Here is a 16,826-nt window from a genome sequence, read left to right on the forward strand (position 1 = left end):
TTTATGTTTTTTTTAAAGTATTTGAATAAACATTCGTTTATTAGAATCAAAAACCTTATATTTCTGTTGTTTGAGAACAAAAAAGAATTTTCATTTAAAATTAAAATGTAGAATCTTATTTTGTGCTCTTCCTTTGAGACACAAATTAAAACTGCTATTGCTTTGTGAAGTGATAGAATAAAAAAATTTTTTTTTAATTAAAATAAATAATCATATGAAATTGAAATGGATAGACAGTATATAAAAAATCCACAAAAAACAAACATGAATGAACAATATATAAAATATTTTTATTTATTTCAAAATTTTTAGAAAAATTTTATTTTTTTATTTTATTTTTTATTTTTGAATAAATTTACTCAATCTCAATTTCTTTCTCACTTTTCATTCTTTTATTCCCAAAAAATCACTACATTAACACCCCAGTCACAACTGGCTGTTCCTCTGCTCCTCCTCCTCCTCCGCTTCCTCCTTCATTTCCTCCTCCACCTTCCACCATTTCTTCCATGAATCCTCCTTCCTCGAATTCTTCTCCTTCTCCTTGCTCTGCTCTCAACATATTCCTCCTTTGTGCTTCTTCTCTTCTTTTCTTCGCTGCCTCTTTCCTTTCCTCCATCATCTTCGCAATCCTTTCTCTCTCTTTCCTCTTCTCCTCTTCTTCATATCTTTCCCTCTCTTTCTCTCTCTCCTTCTCTTTCTTCTCAATCGTCGCCTCATCCACAGCCAGCCCTCTTTCCCTCTGCCTCTTCAGCTCTCTCTCTTTCCTCCTCTGCTTCTCTCTCTCTTTCCTTTCCTTCCTCCTCTCCTCTTCTTCTTTCCTCTCCTTTTCTTTCTCAAACTCCACCACAAACCGAATCCTCAGGAATTCGCTCTTTTTGATGAATATCACTTTTGCTGGCCCATCAATACACACAGCAGTGACAGGGGCAGACTGTAAAGGAAGAGCATTAGGGGGGAAAAGCAAAGGAAGCAAAGGTGGGTAAGGCATCTCAACTGGCAAGGGGGGAGGAGAGGCGGGTGTGCTTGAGCGGAAGGACGGGTTGAATGCGGAGGAAGCGACGGGAGGAAAAGGAAGAGAGGAAAGGGAAGTCACTGTGAGTGCATTTGCTTGCTCAGCTTCGCGGATTTTGGAGGAGGTGGCAGTCAAAGAAGAGCGGGAAGAGGAGGAAGAGGAGGAGGATGCAGCAGAATCATTAGCAGCATTTGAGAGGGAGGAAGAGGAGGAGGAAGAGCCAGAGCCGTCTGAGGAGGAATCAGAGGATTCGTCATCTTTATTGCTGTTATAATTGCTCATATTGTTAAAGCTTGTGCTATTTTTAACGATATTGCTATTAACGCTGTTACTGTTATTAAAACTGTTATTACTACTACCACTACTACCACCAATAAAACTTCCTCCTCTGCTTATGTTCTCCTCCTCCTTCACATTCAGCCCAGAACTGAATCTACTTTTGTGACCAAGCCGATGCCCATGCCGATGCCCATGCCTGTGTCTGTGTCTGTGTTTTCTTCTCTTCTCTTTTAATTTTCTTCTCACATTGAATGACAATTGAGCCTCCCTCTCTTTCTCCAGCTGCCTCCTTTTTTCTCTCTCTTCTTTTCTCTTCATTCTTTCCTCTTCCCTTTTCTCCACAATTGATTGTGGAACTCTCAAAATGTCAGGCATTTGAGAAGAAGTGAAAAAGCACTCAGAATTGAGCACCGTCCAGGGCATACCCAGTTCAGAGAAGACAAGAGGCGCTTCAGAACCAGAGGAGGAGCGCTGATGGATAACCTGAGAGAAGAAGAAGAAGAAGAAGAAGAAGAAGAAAAATAGAAGAAAAGGAGGAGAAAAGATGAAAATGAAGAAGACGATGATGAATATTTTTGAATAAGAATAGAAAAATATATGAACAAATGTATTTATTGGAAAAAAAATTTACAATAAAAATTAATATTATATTCAAAAATTAAATATAAAAATAAAAATAAAAATAAAAATAAAAATAAAAATAAAAATAAAAATAAAAATAAAAATAAAAATAAAAATAAAAATAAAAATAAATTGAAAAAATAAAATACAAACCAGCAACTGTCCAGTGATGATGATGATGAGATCTGGCTGAGGATCGCCCTGAATACACGCTTTGCAAATGGCTGGGGCAGACAAAGCAGAAAAGGAAGGATTTTGAACAGAAGAAGAAGAAGGAGGAGAAAGTGAAGAAGAAGAAGAAGAAGAAGAAGGGAATAATGAATGATTTGGAGGAGAAGAGGTTGGAGAGAAAGAAGAAGAGGAAGAGGAAGAAGAAGAAGAAGAAGAAGTTTGATTATTATTTTGACTTCCTCTTGGTGAAGGTGGCTTAAACAGCTCGGAATTAGGCAGAATTGAAGGTTTTCCTGAAGATTGGCTAGAGGATAAAGGGCTGAAATGAGAAGAAGAGGAAGAGGAGGAGGAGGAAGATAATGAAGATTTAGAAGAAGAAGAGGAAGAAGAAGAATTTAAATTAAAAGCAACATTATTATTCGGTTGCATTGTCTGTGATAACACAGTGCCAGGTGACGTGGTTTTGATAAGATGAGCATATTCGCTCGTGTCTTCAGGCGAAAGAGAAGGAGAAGCTAACAATTCAGAAGAAGATGGGAAAGAGGAAGAGGAAGAAGAAGAAGAAGAGGAGGAGGAGGAGGAAGGTGATTGCGCATCAAACTCTCCAGCACTTCCTGCTATTCCTCCTATTCCTCCTTTCTCTTTCTCTTTCTCCTTCTCTCTTTCTCTTTCTCTCTCCTTCTCCTTCTCCTTCCCTTGCATTCTAATCCCTAACCCCGTCCCACTTCCGATTCCTCCTCCGCTCCCTACTCCTATTCCATTCCCTATCCCAATCCCAATCCCACTCCACATCGGAATCTCAAAACACTCGCTGTCCCTCAACAGAGCTGCCACATGTCTTTTCTTCCACGTTGCAAAGACGGGGAAATTCGCTCGGAGAAACTCGACGATCGTTCGGAGAAACTCTTCCATGTAGGACTGGCAGTTGATCCAGTGGCGGTGGCGTTTTGGGTGTTTGGCTTGAGGGAAGGAAGAATAAGAAGAGATGGAAGAAGAAGAGGAAGAGGAGGAGAAAGAGGAGAAAGAGGAAGAAGAAGAAGGAGAAATGAAGGAAGAAGAAGAGAAAGCGGTGGAGAACGGAGTTGGGGCAAAGGGAGAGGATAGAGAAGAGAAAGCAAGAGAAGAAGAAGAAGAAGAAGAAGAGGCAGAAGCAGAAGGAGGTTGAAACACACCAAAAGCAGAAGTGGAAAATACAGAAGAAGAAGAAGAAAAGGAAGAAGAAGAAGGATGATGATGAAATGCTTGAGGAGTAAATCTGACAAAAGCAGAAGAAAATGTTGATGAAATCGTGTCTGTTGAACGAAATGGCGTTTTGCTGTCGTTTTCTGATGGATAAACTTCATCATCATCATCGTCATCTTCATCATTGTCTTTTTCTTTCTTTTCTTTTTCTTTCTTCTCTTTCTCTTTCTCTCCTTCCTCTTCTCCTCCTTCCCCTTCCCCTTTATCCTTCTTCTCTTTCTCCTCAGCTTCCTTCTCCTTCTCTTCTTTCTCCATCTTCTCCCTCTTCTTCTTCCTCTTCTTCCTCTCCTCCTCTTGTTCTTCGTCTTCTCTTCTCGCCTGCTCCCACTCCATCTGCCGCATTGCCTCAATCTTCTTCATCGCCTCTTCTCTGCTCTCCAACATCACCATCTTCATCTCCTCCTCATCCATCTCATCCCACCCAGACCCTTCTCCATTGCTCGAATCTTCGCTTCCTTCTTCTTCTCCTTCTTCTCCTTCTCTCTTTCTCTTTCTCTTCTTCTTTTTCTTCTTCTTCTTCTTGCTTTTATTCCTCTGATCCAACTCAACAGCTCCTCCTCCTCCTCCTCCTCTTGTCGTTTTTGTTGTTGTTGTTATGCTACTTCCATCTTCCCCAACAATCCCAACCTCCTTCAGCTTCTCCAACCTCTGCCTCTCCCTCTCTCTCTCCTCTTCCCTCTCCTTCTCTCTCTCTCTTTCTCTCTCTCTCACCTCCTCTGCCCCTTCCTCTCCCACAATCTCACTCACAATATCCTCCCTCGTGATGATCCCCACATTCTCATAGAACGGATCGCCTTCTCCTTCCACATTCACTCGGCACACCACACACAATTTGCCTCGCTTTGCCTTCATTTCGTTCAGCACCCCGACCACACGCATATCTGCATCCACAACCACACACGGGTGTCCCAAGATCGCAAACACAGACCCCACTCTCGTTTCCCCTTTTCTCTCTAAGAGAAGCACGTCTTTGGTCTCTAAGAAGCCCAGGATGGAGTTTTGGCTGGATTCGAACACAGGAATCTTGGAGTGGCCGTCAGCAACCATCAGAGTGAGGAGCTCGGGAGTGAGGGGGGCATCGGCCTGTGGGAGAAGAGAGGGAGAGGAAGAGAGGAGGAGAGGAAGGAAGAGAAGAGGAAGGAAGAAAAGAGGAAGAGGAAGAGGAGGAGGAGGAGGAAGAGGAGGAGGAGGAGGAAGAAGAAGAAGAAGAGAAGAGGAAGGAATAGAAGAGGAAGGAAGAGGAGGAGGAGGAAAGGGAGAAGAGGGATGGGAGAGGAAGAGAAGAAGAGGAGGGAAGTGAACGGAAGATTGTTGGTGAAGATGAATATATAATAATAATTTATTTATTTTTTTAAATATAAATATACAAAATAAATAAATAACAATAAAAAGACAACAAAAAAAAATATAATTAATAACAATGAAATAAAACATAAATCAAGCATATAATAATATTTGTTTAAATAATAATAATAATAATAATAATAATAATAATAATAATAATAATAATAATAATAATAATAATAATAATAATAATAATAATAATAATAATAATAATAATAATAAAATTTTCTCTTTTCAATTCAATTTAATTTATTTTTTAAATTCTTTTTGACATACATCAATCATAAACACGTCTCTAATGCTCGTCATAATCTCCTTCGCTGTCTTCTCTCCGAAATCGACTGTGTTTCGGAGCAGGTTCAAATCTGACTCGTCGATGCCGTCTTCGTCATAGAGCTCGTGGAACCGCCCGCTTGCCTGCATCTCCATCAGCTTCTTCAGCTGCGCTCGGGTGTATCTTGCGCCCATATCCTGCCCCAAAACATAGTCAAGCACTTTTCCCACTGGAAAGGCAATGATTCCCACGACGCACATCCAGATGTCGCAGAACCACCACATTCGCGAGCCGATTCCTAATCCGTCGCGCGTGCTGATGGCTTGCGGTATTATTTCCCCGAAGAATGTTAAGGTCATCCAGCTGACAAATAAGGCTGACCAATGCCCAATTGCAAGATTTAAAAGAATTACAACACCAACATTGCAAATCACTTAAAACATATTGCGCAAAAATTGTTTAAATTTTTATTGAAAATAATCAATGAGATATAGCTAAGATAAAAAAAAATTATTAAAATTTAAACCATATCCAAAAGCTATCGCAACACGAAGAACATTTCCTTCAAAAAAAAGATATGAATTGAAAATTTTTGTCAATTATTTTTTTTAAAAAAGCAAATGATACCATGTTTGCGAACTCTTAGAATGTTTTTGGCTTGCTTCTTTTCTTTTTTATTTCCAACATCAAGCATCATTTGCAAATTCATCCTATCGAAGCTGAACACTCCAATACCAAGACCTTTCATGAAATAAATAACAATAAAATAAATAAATATGATTGATAAACAATGCGACATACAATTAAAAAAAGCAGAAAGAAATAGAAGTAAAACAGCTCCAACAATTTCTAATACTAAATATGTCGTATCATTTGGAGATGATTGGAGTAAAGTTGCTTCATGCATGCTTTGCATTCAAAAATCTCTAAAATTTTCTACGGCTCCTTTGAATAACTCTTTTATTACAAAAATTAAATTTCAAAGATCCAATTTGATATATTATTAAATTATAAATATGTCATTTTTATAACACATTTGGTTGAGATCATAAAATTTTGGTGGATTTATGAGTTATAAAGTCGTTTTTTTGGGTGAAGGCATGAAATGAGTTTCATTCAATAATAATGCATATTTAAATATTTAACGTTCTTAACTTTTAATTTTATTTTGTGACAAATGTCCACATTTTTAATTAAACTCAACTTAATTTTGTGCAACTCAATTATCATGTGTTTTTATCAGGGAGAGTTGGTAAAACATCTCTTATATACCGTTTTACGAAAAATATATTTAATGAAAAACAACCTCAGACAGTGGGCGCTAATTCTTTTCTTCATAAGATAAAATTGTGTGGCTCTGTTTCAACTTTGGATATCTGGGTTTGTTCTAGTAAACATTTTTATGTTTTAAATTTAAAATGTTAACTTATATGCGATATGTGAATAGGATACGGCAGGTCAAGAAAGGTTTGCTTGGGTATTTTTTCGGAAAAATCAAATTTCAATCCCCGTTTCAGGCATGTTGCACTAGGGCCCATATATTATAGAGACGCACAAGGGGCGATACTTGTTTACGATATTTGCGATATCGATTCATTTATAAAAGTGAAGAAATGGGTTAGGGAATTACATGAAATGGTTGGGAAGTCAATAGTAATTGTGATATGTGGGAATAAAATTGATAGAGAGAGAGAACGAGTTGTTGATTTGGGTGAAGCAGAGGCGTATGCTTTTAATCCTTTTACGTTATTTTTTTATACATTTTTTTCATATTTTCAAAATAGTTATGCTGCAAGTGTTGGGGCAACTCATTTCACAACTTCTGCTAAATCTGGCAGAAATGTACAGGAAGTATTTGCAACACTGACTCGAGGTCTGGGAGTTTTCCAAGAATTGATTTGATCATTCAGTCTTTTCAAAATTCATTAACATTTTTTATTGCGGAAAATAATCCTAGAAATGCGAATCCGTTCAAGTCCTATGAGTCATAAATCAGGAGAAGAACAAGGTCTTCGTGTTGGCGATAGAAAAGTTGAAGAAGACTCTTCATGCTCTTGCTAGTTTATTTGTTGGATTTTTAAATATGAATTTATTTTTATTGACACATTTTAATTATTTTAAATTTGAACATTCTAAAGCTTCATGTTGAGGAGTTATATTTTTTAATAATCGTGGCAGAATTGTTGATCTGTCTTTGAACGATAAATTATTTGAGTGTTTTTTATTATGAGACTTTTATTCTTTTTGTTTTTCTTATTTTAAATTTATATCTATTTTTTATAACATGCTGAGCTTTTCAAAATTGCGAAGCATATCTTGAAATATTTCATTTTAACATTCATTTTATTGTTTCAATTTTTTAAAATATAACTACCCATAATAAATTATTTGTTGAAAATTTCATTTTGAAAATGATGCCTCTTGTTCAGCAAAATGAAAATTTGCTATTTCGCGAAATTGAGAAAGTGAAAATTCAACAATACATTACCTTTGTTTGAGCTAATTTAACTTTTTATTTTTTACACTTTTTTATTTTAGCCAATTAATTCTTTCTGTATTATTTCGGGCCCAGTTGCTTGCGGAAAACTTATGACAGCTGAAACTGCTTTAAAAAACATGAGTGCGCCATATATAAAATTCGATTGCACAGAAAGATTTGTGCCCAGCGCTTTGTTTCGTTCAATAATTAATTTTTTATTTGGTGTGAAATAAAATAAAAATTTAAACAATTAAAACTTTTCTTTATTTCAATTAGGAATTGAATTGGTCCCATCATCGTATTCTCTAGATGATGAAACATTCTTACTGTTGATTGGACAGTATTCAAAGTACATGTCGAATTTTTCAAACGAAAAAATAGTTCCAAAAATATTAATACTAAAAAAACCAGAAAAAATTGCACTAAGAAATAGATTTCTCACATCAGAGCTGTTGTCAACCCTTGAAACAGCAGTCAAACTTGTTTGCATGTTTTTATTAAAATTATTTTAATGCAACTTTTTTTCTTTAACAGTTTTATCATATATTCAAGATTATTATCATTACAAATTTTCATTGGTCACGGTTTTTATCTGATCTTCAATCGGACCCATTTATTATCCCATTTTCTGGATTCACAAAAGGTTTGAGTGTTTTTTTGTGATCATAAAAATTCTGAATGAAAGATTTGAAAATTTTTTTCTTTTTCTTTTTCTTTTTCTTTTTCTTTTTCTTTTTCTTTTTCTTTTTCTTATTTTTTTTCTTTTTCTTTTTCTTTTTCTTTTTTTTTCTTATTTTTTTTTTTCTTTTTCTTTTTCTTTTTCTTTTTCTTTTTCTTTTTTTTTCTTTTTTTTTCTTTTTCTTTTTCTTTTTCTTTTTCTTTTTCTTTTTCTTTTTCTTTTTCTTTTTCTTTTTTTTAGAACAGCAAAAACAGATAGCGCAGAGAATTCTTCCAGACGTTGTGCAGCCATTCATAAATGTTTGTTTTACAATTTTGGGGAAGCATACCAATTCTGTGGCAACTATCATAGGGATAGGCCGAAAAATAGCTCAATTGCTGTCAACTTCAAGCGAGGCAGAGAAAAATGAACGCATTGAATTTTTGACTGTTTACCGAAATGTATTCATTTTGGAGTGCTTCAAGCACAGAACAATGCCTCCCGAGCGAATCATGGCGAATATCCTATCAAACAGCAGCAAGAGCTCGCCTTCTTCATCCTTTTCATTGCTTGGGAAAGCAGATTCTCCGTCAAACGCATTCTCATTGCAGCAAGCGAAGCCGAAGACAGTCATCTATCCGTCTGCGCAGACAACCCTCACACCTTCTCTTACCCTCCACCGCCATTCGGTCGACTTGGAATGTTCGAATTCTCTCTTAGCACTCGACAGAAGAACACAGTTTTTGGTGCTTGCTGCTTTTCTGTGCAGCGCCATTCCGTCTTCGTTCGACAAAGACCTGTTTCAGAGGCACACCGCTGCGGATGCGGGGAGATCGAGGCGAAAAGGAGGAGGAGCGAAGAAGAAGAAAGGACCAGTTTTTCAGGTTTGTTTCGAGTGGGAGGTTTTTTTTTTTAACATTTTTTGATTTTAATTTGAAATAACCAGTGCAAATTTTTAAAAAAAATTTATTTTGATTTATTCTTTCGTTTTTTTACACATTTTTCTATTCATTCTTTCTTTCCCATTCCTCTTAAACATCAATCAAAACAATGAAAAACAATGAAAAAAAAAAACAATGAAAAAAAAAACCCTTTTTTTTCAGGGCAGCAACATCTACACCTTCCATCTGTCGAGGCTGTGGATGGTGTTTGACGATGTTATTCCTCTCTCTCTCAGGCAGCATTCGATCACAGCCACAAAAACATTCACTCAGCAGCTGGCAATTTTCGACAGAGAGAAAAAAGAACGAGAGTTAGAGCGCCAAAGAGAAGAAGAAGAGCAAAGGTTGTTTGGCGAGAAAGCAAAAAAACCTTTCAAAAAGCAGTTGTTTTTAGGGCCGAACGGATTGAGTCGAGAGAAACCGCAGTCAAGTGCAGTGAGTCTGTATTCGCACAATGACATGTATATCAACACTCCTCCGTTACATCTGTCAGATTTTCAGTCTCTGTGTGTGCTCGCCAGACTGAGGCAGATCCTGCCAATGGCATCTTCAGGTGCTTCAAGTGCTTCAAACACTTCTGCGCAGGCATTCAGCACAAAAACTGCTTCTTCTTCTTCGTCGCATTCTCTTTCCTCTCGCCCTGTCCCACTGCTTGCGAGCCAAAGTGTTGTTGCAACAGCCAGCCAAAGCAGAAACGCTTCGTTTGTTTGCTTAACAAGAGTCAGAGATGCAATAACTCTTGCTCACTTTATTGGATTTGATTTAAATAATTATTTGTCTTTTTGAAAAAAAGATTTTTTTTTTATTTTTTTGTTTGTTATTTGGGGCAGAATTCTTTCATTTTTGAAAAATTTAATGATTTGTTCCAATCTTTTTCTGCAATAGTATGATTATAATTCAAATATTATCGTGTTATATAAAATATGAAAATATAAAAAATTTAAAAAAAAAATCTTTTAAAGAATTTTGTGGAACAAAATTCATAAAACAAAAAATTTTGTCCCATTTGTAAACCATTTAATAAAATAAAAATCTTTTTAAAAAAAAAAAATCGAACATTTAAAGCATGACAGTTAAAAGGTTAATTTGTATTTTAAAAGCTATTTCAAAAAATTAATTATAAAATAAACAAAAATGAAAATAATCATAATAATAATCACAAATTTTAACAAAAAAAAAAAAAATAAAAATAAAAATAAAAATTTCAAAAAAAAAAAAAACATGTTTCAAAAATAAAATAAAATAAAATAAAAATAAAAATAAAAATAAAAATAAAAATAAAACTAACATTTCCAATTTGTCAAAACAATTGTTATGATTTGAAATAAATGAAGAAAAAAATACTTGTAAAAAGCATATCAATTAACAAAAAATAAAATAATCTTCAATGTTTTTAATCAAAAAATGGAAGCCATATTTATCTTTAACAATGTGATTGCGAAATCCAGTGATGCAATCTTCGTATCCTTCGACCTCCATCTTTTCAAAAATCTTTCTTTTTGCATCTTTTCGTTTTGCTTCGTCATAGTTATTTTTCATTTTACCTTTCAGACCTGATGAGAGATCTCCAAAGAACATAATGATTTGTTCAAATTGTGTGCAATCTGCATTTGGCTGAATAAACTCCTCCAAAATGAGGTCAACAGCTCCTCCATTCAGCAAGTCCTCAAACTCCACAGGTCTGCTTATCGCTGCTCCTCTAATACGTGCAATGCAATGATCCCTGATTTCTCTGCTATATTCCTTTGCTGCTCGATACAAATGCACAAGGCTAAAGATAAGCCGAGAATAATCTTTGCTCCACAATTCGCATGCGAAATAGCAAAAATTCAATGTTTCAAGCCATCTCAAGATAATAAGCTCTTCTTTTGTCTCTTTTCCATCTTCCACCGCTTCCTTCTCTCTCTTCCAATTCACACAGTTCGTCAGCTCTTCCAATTCTTTTGCTGCTTCTCTGATAAAATGAAGCCCATTTGCAATCTCTTTTTCCAAAATTGTATTTGAACCTATTCTGAATATCAAAAACATCCAAACAGACTGATAAGCAAGTCGCGTCAGAATGTGTTGCTTTTGATGAAATTTGATGATCATTTTAATTTTATTAATATAAATTTCTTCCCGTACTATCTAAGAAATTTAAAATACCATTCACAGATATATAAAATAAAAAAAAAGAAAAAAAAAAAAAAAAGAAAGAAAGAAAGAAAGAAAGAAAGAAAGAAAGAAAGAAAGAAAGAAAGAAAGAAAGAAAGAAAGAAAGAAAGAAAGAGAGAGAGAGAGAGAGAGAGAGAGAGAGAGAGAGAGAGAGAGAAAGAAAGAAAGAAAGACAGAAACGGATGCGCGTGCTGTTAAACAGAAAGAAATAAATTCAAACATATTCATCACTGAAATTGCTTAAAGCAAGAAAAGCCATTTCCACTTCCTTTTGAGTGTTCTCATCTTCCCCTTTCTTCAATCCAGCTTTCACAAGACAGGGCACACAAATTGATTTCAAGTCATATGAAATTCTACTTTCTAGTGTTAAATAGCATTCACAAAGATCAGCCAGCAGCGCTTCGTCTTTTTCTTTTTTCTTATATTCATCAATAATCATCTTTTCAAATCTCCTGTTCAATTTAGTATGATAAAAACAACTTCCCGATGCATCTTTCATTATTTTCCAAAATCCAGCATTCTTCAATATCAAAATTGCATTTTCCCATGATAATATCTTATCTTCAATCATTTCATCCATCTTATTGAACAGTTCTGTTGTGAAAATGGATATAAATTCATATTCATTCATCTTGTCAATCAATCTATTCATTTCTTTAATTTTCTGTTTCTGTTCATCGTTTGTGCAATCTTCCAGTCCATTCAGCAATTCTTCAACAAAAGTTAAGAAATGAAAGAAATCCATTCAATAAGAATTCATATGTAACTTCAACAGCACACCATTGAATTTTTTCGTGTTGTCCATCTCCTGCATTTTTGGTGAAGAATTTCATTCAGAAAATAACCCCATTTTCAGAATTTATATTAAATTCGCATATGTTTCGATAGAAGAAATTGATGATTTATTAAAAACTCAAAATAACTATAACATTATCAGCACTCATACCATTTTTTCTTGCGTTGACATTTTTGACTCCTAGCAACAGAGAAAAACAGCTCTTCCAATTATTCAATTATATTATAATGGACTCTCAGATCTGAAAGATATTCAAATTGCTTTTCCACAACATAATGAGAATTCAATGAATGTTCACTAACATCGACATATTCAAGGAATTCATGGGATAAACATGAATCACAGGAAAGACAATGCAAACCATCGAATTCTTTCAAATTATTTTATTATTTGTTCGACTAATGAAATGCAAAAATTTTATTTTTTGAATGAAAGTATCTGAATGTGTGTATAACATATTTTTTTATTCATCTGAATTATATTTCTATCTCCAACTTTACCATTGGCCAACAAATCAGACTGGCTTCAAAAAAGAGGAGAATCTTCTTTTTTTTCTTGGAAGAATATTTCTTGAATGCGATAAAGGACATATTAAACGAAACAGAACAAATGGATTGGTAGTGCGTCTGGTGTCAACATTTTTTGAGAAAGAAGAAAAGAGTCTCACATTTTTCTGAAAGTTGGAAAGCAACTCATTCAAATGTGGGATATGGCTGAAAAAGAATGGTCAGCGAAGCTTTATAAAAGAGTTTTGAAAAAATAATGAAAAATGAATTTTTGTGATGAAATATAACATTATCAGAAGAATACAACATTGAAACAGGTTTCAACCTTTCTGAAAGCTTGCTGTTTTCATTTTAAACTTTTTGAAATGATTGCGCGAAAAATTCTGTTGAATGGAGAGTGATTGAATGGCTTTGGAAAAGAGTCAGAAAAAATAGTTGAAATCAATTCAAATTTGAGAGAACAAAACATTTGTTTTCTGGTTTCAAAAACATGAATGAAATGATTATCATTATGAAATCAATGAATTTATTTTGTAAATATATGTTAAATAACGTGAATGCAGTAAATTTTTATAATTGATTTTGGAGATCTTGAAATATTTGTTGAAAATAAACAATTTTGATAGAACGCAGTGAGACAGGTTTTGCTCCGAAATAATGAGTTTGATCTTAAATTATGGGTGGTTTGAGTGAAAAACTTCGCCCTCCCAAATGACGTGGAAAAAAGGGCGAGATGAAAAAACAAAACAATAGCATTAAAAATTAATAATAATAAAATAAAATAATGCATTGTCCGCTTCACTTCACCACCGACTTCGCCTTTTGCCATGGTCTCGAAGACCAGAGGGCAGGGGGCATACCCCTCGGAGCTCCCTCCTGCAGGCTGTGCAGGGATCCGGTGAGGCGAGTGTTCTGTTCGGAGCAGAAAGAAAAACCACTCTCGCTTTCGCGAGGCGTGGAAAAGAAAACTGCGTGTATTATGCTCTGCCTCCCGCTCTTCTGCTGCATCAGCAGAGCAACCCCAATCATCACACACTGCATATTTAACATTTAATTCTTCTCTGTAAAAACAATACTAATCTTGTAAAGGAGTAGGATCATGCTTGAACTTTTTATTTGTTTCCATGTTTCTCTAAACAGGTTCTAGGTGCACTTGATATCTCTGGACGGATTATCTCTTTCTATCTCCTCTGCTATCTCGCCACTTTTTTCTCGTCCTATTCTTCACCCTGTGTTTCTCTCTCATCTCGCACCCAGCCGCTCTGAGTCTCTCCATCCGCGTTAGTAATATTTCGGAGCAAAACCTGTCTCACTGCGTTCTATCAATTCGCAATAGAGCGAATATCCGAACGCAAGGAGCAGGTTTGCTCCTCAATAATGAGTTTTGAAACCCCTCGTTCTCTTCTCTCCTCTGATCTTAAACCCTCCGGCCTAGCACCTTGTCGTGCGGCGGATGAACAGAGGGACTGCGGATGAAGGTGCGGCCTCTATCCCTACTCCCTCCCCTTGTTGCGCTGTCTTCGGGGGGTTCTCGATCGGGTCTTCTGTACCTGAGCGGGCATGACAATTTGTCCTATGCTTCTCTCTCCGCGTTTCCTCCGATCGGTCTCGAGTTTCTTCTGCAAGGCAGGTTGTCTACCCTCCGCCAGCTTCATGATGCTGCGGGGAATTATGGACGGTGTCTCATCACCCCTGGTGGGTTGTGTTATATCGTCCTCATGATGCGAACTCTTCTCTCGAGTCGGCCCTCGTCTCTTCGAATTCTTTCTCTCGCTCGTCTCCGCTTCTCCCCCGGATTGTGATGTTTCTTCAGGTAATTCCTTAGTTTCAGATTCTGTATTCTCATTTGAAATTTCTTTTCCTTTGCTGTCCTTCTCCGACTTTCCTCCCTTCTCTGCCAGGGGTACTGGGCCACCGATTGTCTCCAGGATCCATCTCGTGTCCTGAACTGGTAACACGGTGTAATACTCCTGGGCTACTCTAGAGCCTGGCGCACAACTCGCGTACGCATTGATTGCTTTCCAATCTGCAGCTTGTTGTCTTGCTAAGTGCGTTATCACAGCGTGTCTTATCGAGTACGCGGTAAATGTGTCGGGTATTCCGTTCACTCTCAGGACAGCCACTAGTTCTTCCTTAATCCTCTGCAAATTTGCAGGTTGCCTCTCTCTGATATCGAACCAAACATGTTCGTCTCTAAGGGTTGTCTTTGTATAATCCATCCAGCGTTGGAGCGCTACAACCGCATCGATACGTGGGTTTGGATGCTTATTTATGATAACCTTAACAGTCTCTCCCCCTGATGTCTTTGTATGTACTTGTGTCTGGACTAGATTCTCTTTAAATATCGTTGTCCCTCTTCTCATCCTCTCTAGCTCTGCTGGTCTTAACGCACCAAATATCATAGTTAAAATGAGAGCCCTCCTCTGGAGGGTCTGTGGGTCTTTCATATCGTGAGTGGCTTCTGCCCATTTCGTGATGATTGTCAAGTCCCACATCGATTTGTATCGATTGCCTCTTCTTGGTTTCTCCCCCACATAGGTTTTAAGAAATATCTCTATGTCTTTCACGTCGACCTTAGTCTTTCTGAAGAGGTTAATAGAATCCAGCACCTTCCGTACTGTCTGATTTATCACTCCACTTGAGAGGTTTGTATTCGAGAGTGTTTCGATGAACTCTGCCATAATCCATTTTGCATCTTTCGTTGTGAGGGTGTCAGTGTCATCCATACTCTCTCTGTCTAGAAATTGCTTGAATCTTCTCAGCGCTCTCCACGTATCTCTCTCACTCTTCTGATTTCTAAGTATTGCTGCTGCTATGTCTTTTGCTCCAACGTGTTCTCCCCATGTTAAGAAGAGGTCTCTCCCCTGAATATTCTCTTCTCCAGTATAACGCTTATTACCTCTCCTGGGGGTAATTTCCAGCCTTCCCTTCTCATCTTCATTCCTGGTATCATGCACTCCTGAAAGGCCCCCAGGGTCTTTGTCAAATGCCCAGGCTGCAGTAGCGGGGTCCAGGTCTGCCCCCGCCAGGCTGGCAGAATCAGAATCGTCAGATTCCTCTGAGCTTCGCTCATCTTCTCTTTCATCACTCGTCCAATGTTTCTCAGGAACGGGTGGACTAGGACTATGTCGTCTTCTGGTGTTCCTTTCTCTCTCTTCCTTCTCATGGAGGATAGTCTCCAAGTACTTCCGCAGGGCACCGGCACAATCTGTTCTGAAATTGTATCTAGTGTTCTCGGTGCGATTGTCTGTAATATCTCTGCGACTTTCTCCCCCTTCAATGCATTGTCCGGCTTCTTCGCCATCCGGCTGAGTGCATCTGCTTCCGTGTTCTGCTCTCCCGGGAGATGTTCCGTCTGTATTGTCAAGTCCAGGCTGTTCAGTTTCTTCTCCAATGCTCTCAGTGTTGGGATGAGCGATGGCGCTCCCCTTTTCTTCTGGATTGTCCATCTCGTGGACATGTTGTCTGTCTTCAGACGAATATGATCTATCTTCTGCTGTTGCAGCCATGCTCCTTTCCTTTCCAAAGTCCTCAACACTGCTCTGGACTCCTTCTCGTTTATCGCTAATGCGCTCTCCTGGAGGGTCCAACTCCCGTGGACATATATCTTCTCCTCTTTGTTCTCTGTTGATATTGTCAATACTGCACCCCATCCCAGCTCTGATGCGTCCGTTGTTAGCTCTGCTGGTCTGTTCCTTCTCTTCAGACTCCTTGGTCTGTTCTCTCGCAGAGTTTTCCTCCAATGTGTTAGTTCTCCTAACATCATTGGGTTGGGTATCACCTTTCCATTCCAGCCTCCGCGGGCTATTGCATGCATCAGTACGTATTGCATGCGTTTCATCCACAAGCTCGCTGGTGGGTGTTGTAACCTCACAAAATTCAGCCTCCCGAGGAGTGCTGCTAGGTCCTTCGTCTTTTGTCTCCTCCTCTTCTTTGCATGTGCTATCCACTTTCGCACATCCTCCAGGAGCAGCACTCTCTTCCTCTCTTGGAGCGTCACTTCCATCTTCTCTGAATTCCAACTCCATCCCAAAAACTCCACGCTCCTCGTGTGTTCCAACTTCAGTTTTTCCTCCGACAGAATCCAGCCCAGATTTCTCAGGAACTGGGCTATCTCCTGTGAGATCGATCTCAAAGCATCCCTGTCTGTGTGCATGAGGAGGATGTCGTCCAGATATATCACCAGCTTTACCTTCCAATGTTCTCTGATATATGACGCTGCCCGTCTCATTATCTTCGTGAATACTCTGGGCGCGTCCTTTGCTCCAAATGGCATCCCCACGTAAGTGTAGCATTGCTTTTGGAAGCTGAAGCACAGAAAGGGGCTGAATTGCTATTCCACTTTGACA

General features: G+C 37.6%; 5 protein-coding genes across 5 annotated transcripts; 2 read left to right on the plus strand and 3 right to left on the minus strand.

The window, feature by feature from the left end:
• Positions 1 to 96: 96 nt before the first annotated feature.
• On the minus strand, positions 97 to 5,859 carry MONOS_4657 (putative cyclin M2; the record flags this gene model as incomplete). Its single annotated transcript, XM_067874748.1, has 6 exons — positions 97 to 1,774; positions 2,066 to 4,408; positions 4,946 to 5,376; positions 5,470 to 5,505; positions 5,571 to 5,684; positions 5,745 to 5,859. 6 exons carry the CDS (start codon positions 5,857 to 5,859, stop codon positions 410 to 412), a joined length of 4,404 nt encoding a protein of 1,467 aa, XP_067722341.1. The 3' UTR covers positions 97 to 409.
• A 151-nt stretch (positions 5,860 to 6,010) lies between these two features.
• MONOS_4656 (Rab21c) lies at positions 6,011 to 7,004 on the plus strand (the record flags this gene model as incomplete). Its single annotated transcript, XM_067874747.1, has 6 exons — positions 6,011 to 6,041; positions 6,187 to 6,323; positions 6,391 to 6,410; positions 6,461 to 6,667; positions 6,728 to 6,816; positions 6,901 to 7,004. The coding sequence occupies 6 exons, from the start codon at positions 6,011 to 6,013 to the stop codon at positions 7,002 to 7,004; spliced, it is 588 nt and encodes a 195-aa protein (XP_067722342.1).
• A 315-nt stretch (positions 7,005 to 7,319) lies between these two features.
• Positions 7,320 to 9,917, plus strand: MONOS_4655 (uncharacterized protein). The gene is made up of 6 exons (XM_067874746.1): positions 7,320 to 7,435; positions 7,482 to 7,644; positions 7,699 to 7,904; positions 7,957 to 8,065; positions 8,342 to 8,964; positions 9,184 to 9,917. Exons 1-6 carry the CDS (start codon positions 7,355 to 7,357, stop codon positions 9,805 to 9,807), a joined length of 1,806 nt encoding a protein of 601 aa, XP_067722343.1. The 5' UTR covers positions 7,320 to 7,354; the 3' UTR covers positions 9,808 to 9,917.
• Positions 9,918 to 12,195, minus strand: MONOS_4654 (uncharacterized protein). The gene is made up of 4 exons (XM_067874745.1): positions 12,122 to 12,195; positions 11,956 to 11,983; positions 11,396 to 11,886; positions 9,918 to 11,148 (listed from the first exon to the last, which is right to left on the minus strand). Exons 1-4 carry the CDS (start codon positions 12,140 to 12,142, stop codon positions 10,384 to 10,386), a joined length of 1,305 nt encoding a protein of 434 aa, XP_067722344.1. The 5' UTR covers positions 12,143 to 12,195; the 3' UTR covers positions 9,918 to 10,383.
• Positions 12,196 to 13,970: 1,775 nt separating this feature from the next.
• On the minus strand, positions 13,971 to 16,772 carry MONOS_4653 (uncharacterized protein; the record flags this gene model as incomplete). The annotated part of the gene is made up of 1 exon (XM_067874744.1): positions 13,971 to 16,772. One exon carries the CDS (start codon positions 16,770 to 16,772, stop codon positions 13,971 to 13,973), a length of 2,802 nt encoding a protein of 933 aa, XP_067722345.1.
• Positions 16,773 to 16,826: the final 54 nt, after the last annotated feature.

Source organism: Monocercomonoides exilis (genome assembly GCF_001643675.1).
Source record: "Monocercomonoides exilis strain PA203 chromosome Unknown scaffold42-869251, whole genome shotgun sequence".
NCBI lineage: Eukaryota > Preaxostyla > Oxymonadida > Polymastigidae > Monocercomonoides > Monocercomonoides exilis.